At 43.3% G+C, this 8,614-nt stretch overlaps 1 protein-coding gene across 1 annotated transcript; it reads right to left on the reverse strand.

The window, feature by feature from the left end:
• Positions 1–974: 974 nt before the first annotated feature.
• Positions 975–2,633, reverse strand: LOC117022082 (endogenous retrovirus group K member 6 Env polyprotein-like). The gene has a single exon (XM_033105754.1). It carries the CDS (start codon positions 2,631–2,633, stop codon positions 975–977), a length of 1,659 nt encoding a protein of 552 aa, XP_032961645.1.
• Positions 2,634–8,614: the final 5,981 nt, after the last annotated feature.

An 8,614-nucleotide genomic window follows, 5' to 3' on the forward strand; every position in this document is an offset into this window, starting at 1 on the left:
TGTCTACTCGCAAGTAGATATTTCTGGAAGTTTGTGGCCGACCAGCAGCCACAAGTCAACGAAAAGCCCGAAAGGGGGAGTGGGAATGAACAAAGACACTCACAAATGATGATGATGCGGCCGGTCTCCAGTGATCCTGAAGCACCGTCTTTATTCAAAATCACTCTTTATATACCCTATGGGTACGTGCAGACTAGCAGTCACAAGTGTACATTACCTCACAGAAAGTAAATTGTTAACCCCTAACCAGAAACTAACTAAATCACAAAAGCATCCCAAATCCCATTTCCACAAGACAGGAACCATCAATTATCCTGATAATCATCTGTGCTCTGTGTCCGAGAAACCGGCCATTCTTATCGCATACCTCAGCAGCCTGCAAGCACCCTCCAGGTGCAGGCAAGACAATGCCTTAGGAGCTAGAACAGGTTAATCATAAACTGAGCCAGTTCTCAAAGTTCCAAAGTACAGAGAAATCATGGCTCCCCACATCTCCCCCTTTTTTATTTAATTGAAAAAGCAAGGCGACGGCGCCTGTCTTAGGCGTCCCAGGATGTCCTTATCAACTTGCCCGTCTTTGGCGCCTGTATTGTATAATACAAGCCCTGTCTTAGGTGTTGAAAGGCTCCTTAGGACTTACCCGTCTTTGGCTAACCCGTCCCTTCGAAGCTTCGGGAGGAGAGGGGTTTAAGGCTTTGTCTTAAGCTCCAATTGATGAATGTCAGCACGCAAGTCCAGCATTCTATTAATGAAGGCTCTGATGAGGACAGGGAGCAGGCACAGAATCATACAGACACAGATGCCCAATGTAAGAAATACCAATACAGAATGTACCAAATTTGGCATAGAAGGCAAAGAAGGCATAGCATTTTTCAAAGCATTAACAAAATCGGAAGCAGCCTGAGCAACATCGAATCTCGGACTTACCCGTCTTTGGCTAACCCGTCCCTTCGAAGCTTCGGGAGGAGAGGGGTTTAAGGCTTTGTCTTAAGCTCCAATTGATGAATGTCAGCACGCAAGTCCAGCATTCTATTAATGAAGGCTCTGATGAGGACAGGGAGCAGGCACAGAATCATACAGACACAGATGCCCAATGTAAGAAATACCAATACAGAATGTACCAAATTTGGCATAGAAGGCAAAGAAGGCATAGCATTTTTCAAAGCATTAACAAAATCGGAAGCAGCCTGAGCAACATCGAATCTCAAAGGCTCGGCCTCTCTCATATTCTTAATTTCCTCATGAAGCCGAAGCATATCAAGAGAGACATTAACATTATGCCACACTCCTTGGAGATGCAAACGGACCCGATTCCATTCATATTGACTTTGATTATACTCTTTGGAAGTTACACAAATCCAATGATATTCTGGATGGCATTCTAAATGAGATTTAACTTTTATACTTTGGATTACACTTCCCATATATTGAACTGCATCATATAAGGCATTTAACTTTTCTTCTAATTTTGTGTCAATATCCTCTTGAGTTTCCAATGCCAAAGAAACGTTTTTAGTTAGAGTGTTAATATAATTGGCATTTTGAATAGTTTGAGACAAAGCTACAGCAGCTGTAGCGGCCGTGGCAACTACAGTTACCAGGGCGACTATTCCTGCAATCAGGAGTCCAATAAACCGTTTCTGCCTGCTCAAAGCGCGCTCAATTTCTTTAAAAATCTGCAGACTTCTTTCTGCATACCACGGTTCAGAAATATTGACAGGAAGCATGACAAAAGGGGGCTGCTTAAGAACCATAATTTGAGTTCCAGATGGTACCCAGGAAACACAATTTGCCAGAGTACAATTATTACAGAATACATGAAAATGATTTCCCTCAAACTGAATATCAATATTCCCAATTAACAAAGCATATGGGGAAGGCACACAAGCAGAAACATTTGCAGCATTACGTACAGTAATCCAATTTTTAGATCCATCATCTAAAACAGAATCAGGGGTACAGGGAGTTCCTGATTTACAATATTCAACAATATAGTCAATTTTTTCCATTACCCCCATAAGTTTCCACAAAGCACTCTGCAGATGCTGTGAATCAGAAGTCCAAAGTCCTGAGTCCAACTTTCGAGTCCATCCAGCCCGTTCTGTAAAAGTCCAAGTCTTATCCGACCAATCAAGGATGTATCTGTTTGTTCCAGGAATATCATATCGAAAAGAAACCTTATTGGAACATCCCTTCCACGGGACCGATGTAATGTCCAATTTGGAATTTCCTGTGCAAGGTGGAAAATGAGGGGCAGGAACAACAGGCGGACTCTCTGAAGACCAATCTCCTAAAGAAAGAATCTTAACTGTCCATCCAATAACAGAGTCATTAGTATGCATAATAAGCGAAGAGGCAGATAGACACCCAGTGGCTGATTTCTTTTTGGAGAGGCAAACAGGTAATCCAATACCTTTTCCAACATAAGTAAAATTCTTCTCCAGCTGTGGTTTTAAATGTCCACTTGAAGGCAGACCTAATGCCTGAGTGTTATCAACATATATAGGGATCTCAGGGCTTTCCCAGACCATGGGGTGTAATAAGGGGGGGTCAGGTATATAAGCCCAATAGGTCTGTTCAGGTTTTGCATAGCCGAATGTCATGGTCATCATCAGCAGGCACAGATTCCACATGTCGCACCAACCTCTCCGGCAGCCACCGAGGGCCATCAGCATCCTGTGGAAAAACACAAACATGTCCTCGGCCCCATACGAGGATTGGATCCGGGCCTTGCCAAGAGCCTGTAAGTGGGTCTTTCCATTTGACCAAAGCCTGAGGGGCAGCAGACGGATGCCAAAAGCGCTCTGCAGCACTCTTACCATGGGCATCCAAGGTCAAAAAATTTTGAATAAAGAGAGAATGAGACAGGTAATTATGGGGCGTCAGGGGATATAACTCCCCCTTTTTTATTTTTTGTAAAATATTTTTTAATGTGCCATGAGTACGTTTAACAATCTCTTGTCCTTGGGGATTGTAAGGAATTTTAGTAACATGATTAATGAAAAATTGTTGACAAAACAAGGCAAATTTTTTGTTGGTATATCCTGAGCCATTGTCTGTTTTAAGTTTTTTTGGAGTTTTAATCATGGCAAAAGCAGTAAGGCAATGTCTAATTACATGAGATGCAGCTTTTCCGGATTGAGCCGTAGCGACCACAAAACCGGAGAATGTATCTACAGAGACATGAACATATTTTAATTTTTTAAATTTTGGTATATGAGTTACATCCATTTGTCAGAGATCATTAGGGCGGATACCTCGAGGATTAACTCTATAATGAGGCACAGGCTGTAAATGAGCGCAATTAGCACATTGTTTAACAATCTGGCGCGCTGTTTTTCTGGGGATCTTGTATTGTAGTCGTAGACTTTGACTATTTTGATGATGAAGGCTATGAGCCTTTTGTGTCTTTTTTATTTGAGTTAGAGCAATAAACTGTGTGGCAGAATCTGTAGCTTGATTACCTGTTGTCAGAGGGCCTGGAAGATTGGAGTGAGCTCTAATATGGCCAATATAAAATTTTTCGCGGCGTGACTGAATCGCCTGTTGAATTTGAAGAAACAAATCCTGAATAACAGGATTACTAGTACTTATGAAAGGCACTGTTTTTAGGTTTTTAACTGTACGCACCACATAATGGCTGTCAGAGAATAAATTAAAAGACTGAGAAGCAAAATCAAGTAACACCATATGAACTGCTCGAAGCTCAACAACTTGAGCTGAGGCTGGAGATGTTTGTAATCTCTTAACAACCTCTTTATTGAGTGTATAAACAGCTATGTCATTGCTAGATCCATCAGTGAAAACATTAGGTACAGCAGAAAGAGGATCATGTGTAACGATAGAAGGAAAAATTGGGTCATGATGTTGAAAAAACTGGAGTAGCTTATGCTTAGGATAATGATTATCTAAGGTTTTTGTAAATTGAGCCAAGGCAATAGGAAAACTGTCGGTAAACTGTATTAAGCCTTGAATCTGAACCTTTGTAAAAGGGACAATAATAGAATCTGGCTTTTTTTTAATAATATTTTTGAGCCTCCAAACGACTCTCTTGAATTAGACTGGCTACAAACTCATGATAAGGAGTGAGATTTTTTTGAGCTGCTACATGAAGATGTATCTATCTAAGCGGCCCTTTTTGTCACAACACTGTCGTAGGCGTATGTCTAGTTTTTAAAATATAGGCATGTAAGGGCTTAGAATAATCCAAGAAAGAAACATGTTGTTGTTGAATGGCCTTTTCAACTTTAGAGAGAGCCTCTCTTGCTGGCTCAGTAAGATTTTTAGGGGAAGTTGGATCAGAGTCCCCTTTTAGAATCTCAAACAATGGTTTTAAATCTCCGGTTGTCAAACCCAAAGAAGGTCGCAGCCAATTAATATCTCCTAACAGTTTTTGAAAATCATTAAGAGACTTTAGGTGATCTTTTTTAAGCTCCACCTTTTGAGGAACAAAAAACTGAGAAAACAGTTGAAAACCCAAATAAGCAAAGGGCTCAGCCTTTTGTATCTTCTCGGGGGCTATAACAAGACCCGAGGCTAAAAGGTTTTTTTTTATATTTACAAAACAAGCTAACAACACTTCTTTTTTTTTACAAGCCAGCAAGATGTCATCCATATAGTGGATGATATATACAGAAGGAAACTGTTTTTTCGTTTTATCAATTGTTTTACTGACAAATTTTTGACACAGCGTAGGACTATTTGTCATACCCTGGGGGAGAACAAGCCACTGATATCTTTTTATAGGTTTACAGAAGTTTGTACTTGAAATACTGAAAGCAAATCTTTTACAATCTTGTGGGTGTAACAGTATATTGTAAAAACAATCTTTTAAATCTAGTACTATCTTGTAAGTATCTTTAGGTATGGCAGATGGATGAGGCAATCCTGGCTGTAGGGAGCCCATAACTTTTATGGTTTTATTAACTTTTTTTAGGTCTTGTAACAACCTCCATTTTTTAGATTTTTTTTTGACTACAAAAATGGGTGAATTTTAAGGGGAGGTAGACTCAATTACATGGCCTTTTTTAAGCTGCTCCTGTACAAGCGCTTGAGCGGCTAATATTTTTTTGTGTGTTAGGGGCCATTGATCTATCTACACAGGTGTATCTGATTTTTAATTAATAGCTTCTGCTGTTTTTTGGTGGAGTACAGGTAAGTCTATGGCCCCTGGGGAAAATACCCCAGCCCCGTCCTCTGCGAATTAGGATTAGGAGAGACAGGTCTCCTTTTGCCTTGTCCATCAATCCCAAGGCCTTGAGCAGGGAGAAGTCCCTGGTCAAACATTTGCTGAGTAACCTGCACACTAGGGCTGTAAAGATAAACTCCCATATGGCTTATAACATCCCGTCCCCAAAGATTAACGGGGAGACCAGGAATGATATAAGGCTGAAAAGTTCCTTGGTGGCCTTCCTGATCTTGCCAGGATAAGATGTTACTGCTCTGAAGGGGCGACTGAGATTGGCCTATGCCTTGTAAGTTGGTAGCAGTATAATGAGTCGGCCAACTTGAGGGCCAATGTTCGGCAGAAATGCAAGAAACATCAGCTCCAGTATCTAAAAGTCCTTGAAAATCTTTTCCATTTATTTTTAGCATTAAGACTGGTCGTTTCTTTTTTATCTCCTGTACCCAATAAGCATCAGAGGAACCAAATCCTTGGTCTCCTCGTTTCTGATTTTGCCTGTTTTTCCCTATCTTGATGTGGGGTAAGATAATCAACTGTGCAATGCGAGTTCCAGCAGGAATGGCAGAAATATTTAAAGGAGAATGGGCCATAATTTTAATTTCTCCCGTAAAGTCCTCATCAATAACTCCCGGGGAGACATGAATCCCTTTTAAAATTGAACTACTTTGCCCCAACAACAATCCTACAGTTTTCGGGGGCAAAGGCCCAAAGATTCCAGTGGGCAGAGTCTGCACACCCATTTCAGGAGTTAATACGATGTCGGAGGTGGAACACAAGTCCAATCCTGCGCTGCCTGCGGTGGCCCTGAATAATTCTGTGATGTGTTTTCTTTCTGGGACTGATTTTCAGTTTGTCCCGTCACTGGGGTTTGAGTCTGAAGTGCCCCATAACATTGTTGAGTCGGGGCCTGGGGCTGGCCCCTCACCCAGTTTCCCTGAACCGGATTTCCATCTTTATCTGTCTTAGATTTGCATTCATTAGCCCAATGCTTTTCCCTCCTACACTTTGGACAAATGTTAGGAGGTTTCTTTGCAGAAGCCACGGCCGGAGCCGGAGGATTTTCGGCCTCAGTTTTACGTGGACATTGTGCTGCGCGATGTCCAGTTTTTCCACAAGTAAAGCAAGCTCCCGTACGACTATTTACATGGAGCTTTGCTTGTTGAAGCATTACTTCTTGAATACTTTTTTCCTGCAATGCGGCAGCCAAGGCCACCCCCTGAGAAAAGGAGGGGCCGACATCAGTACACAGGCGGGATAAAATCAGCAATGGTGCCTTTCTTCTTAATTGGTCTGATAATTGCCTGACAAGCAGAATTAGCATTCTCATAGGCAAGCTGCTTTATGAAAGCCTGAGTAGCCGTGCTCGCACCAAAGGTTCTGCCTGCAGCAATATTTAGGCGAGAAACAAAATCTTGAAAAGGCTCATCTGCACCCTGTCTTATTTGAGTAACTTGTTCTTCCTTTCTAGAGGCATCAGGCAGCATTCGCCAAGCGTCTTTAGCAGCCGCGGCGGTTTGGGCATAAGCGCCTGGCGCAAACCCCAGCTGATTTCTTAAGTTAGAATACATGCCTTCCCCTGCCAACATATCAAAAGTAACAGGAATCTGCCTTAATGCATTCTCATTGGCCTTGGTTTTACAGTTTTCATAAAACTCTGATTTCCACAAAAGGTAATCACCTCCGGAAAGGCACGCATGCGCAATGTGCTTCCAGTCTTCCGGGGGAGTAGCATCTACAGATAAGGCATCCAGAATAGCCACAGTAAAAGGAGCAATAGGTCCATACTGACTACAAGCTTCTTTCAACTCCTTCACCTGTTTCCACTGAAAAGGTCTCCAATCCCTGAGTACTCGTCCTGCTTGATCTACCCTTTCAAAAAGAGGGTACACTCCAAACTGTCTGGTATTATCCCCTTGCTTATGTCCCTCCTCACAGGCTAACTGAAGAGGAGACTGTATGTCAGAGTCTGACCCAGGTTTAACATACCCAGGTGGAGGCTTGGTTGGCATGTCCCAAACAGGTGGCTGAGGTGCGGATAAAGGAGGACCCCACATACGGGGTTCCAAAGGCACTGAAGGAGGCGCATTAGGCGGCGCAGTTGGAGGTGCCGCAGGAGGCGGCAAAGCTACAAGGACATCAACAGGGGGGTCTTTCCCGCCTGGATTCCAAGGGTCTGGACAGACATTTTCTAAAGGTCTAGTAAGTCTCTCTCCGTAGTAAGGTGCCTGAGGGGGCCCAAGACGCTCCTCCTCTTTCTGACTGCCCTCTTCTTGCTTAAGCTTTATATCAGCTATCTGGCTTTGAAGGGCTTTTATCTGTTCTGCCATTTTATGGACTGTATCTAAAAGAGGTTTATCTTCCTGTGCTACAGCAACTAGTGGAGAATAACGTTCCCTCTCAAATCTAGCTGCAGCTTCTTTCAAATCCTCTTTATCTCCCGGGTCTAAATTTTCCCATTGCTCGTCAGGGAAAGCTCTAGATTGATGAGTTCCTCAGGCGGCAAAGGGATTTCTTCCCCTCCTTTCTCTTCTGATATTACATGAGGAGGCAGTTCTCCTGACCCAGCCTGTTTTAACTTTTCCAGCCTATATCCCTCATGTCTGAGATCCAGACAATCCCGAATCAGAGTCCACAATCCAAAAGTCTCTACAGGGACCCTCTGAGGTCCATGAGTTGAATAATAATCCTGTAACCTGTCTCCTATCTTTTTCCAAGTTTCTAAGCTGATGGTTCCTTCATCTGGGAACCACAGACAAACTTCTTTAACAAACTCTAAAAATTTATCTAGTTGCTCTTTGTTCACCCTGCTGCCACGGGCGGCAAGAACTTTCTTGAGGCCTCTAATATACAGGTCCTTGCTGCTGGCGTGACCCATTTTCTCTAACGGTCCTAGCTGATAGCGAGACCTACTTCTCCTTAAATGGTCCTTGCTGATAGCGTGACCTATTTCCTTTTTCCCTCGGCCCTTCTTTTACACTAGTAAAACACACAGATGCTTGGCTGGCCGTGCCCCTCGCGGGACCAAGACTGCCGTGGCAATAGGCGTGACGGTATAGAACCCCGACCAGGCAAAACCGAAGTTTTGATCGCCGTTTAGCCGTAAGACAGTGCCGGAAACGCAGTTACAAGCCCATTCAAGCTCCGTAACACGAAGTCGTGGAGCTATCACTCACTCACACACTCATTTGACCGAGGGGATAGTGCCCTACTCACCGTACCGTCAGCACTCTGTAACCGAGCTGGGCCCAAGCTGTACGGTGTTTCTCACTGAATCCCCCGTTTTCGAGCCCCACGTTGGGCGCCAAATGTGGCCGACCAGCAGCCACAAGTCAACGAAAAGCCCGAAAGGGGGAGTGGGAATGAACAAAGACACTCACAAATGATGATGATGCGGCCGGTCTCCAGTGATCCTGAAGCACCATCTTTATT

The sequence above is a fragment of the Rhinolophus ferrumequinum genome, chromosome 5 (genome assembly GCF_004115265.2).
Source record: "Rhinolophus ferrumequinum isolate MPI-CBG mRhiFer1 chromosome 5, mRhiFer1_v1.p, whole genome shotgun sequence".
In the NCBI taxonomy this organism is placed as follows: domain Eukaryota; kingdom Metazoa; phylum Chordata; class Mammalia; order Chiroptera; family Rhinolophidae; genus Rhinolophus; species Rhinolophus ferrumequinum.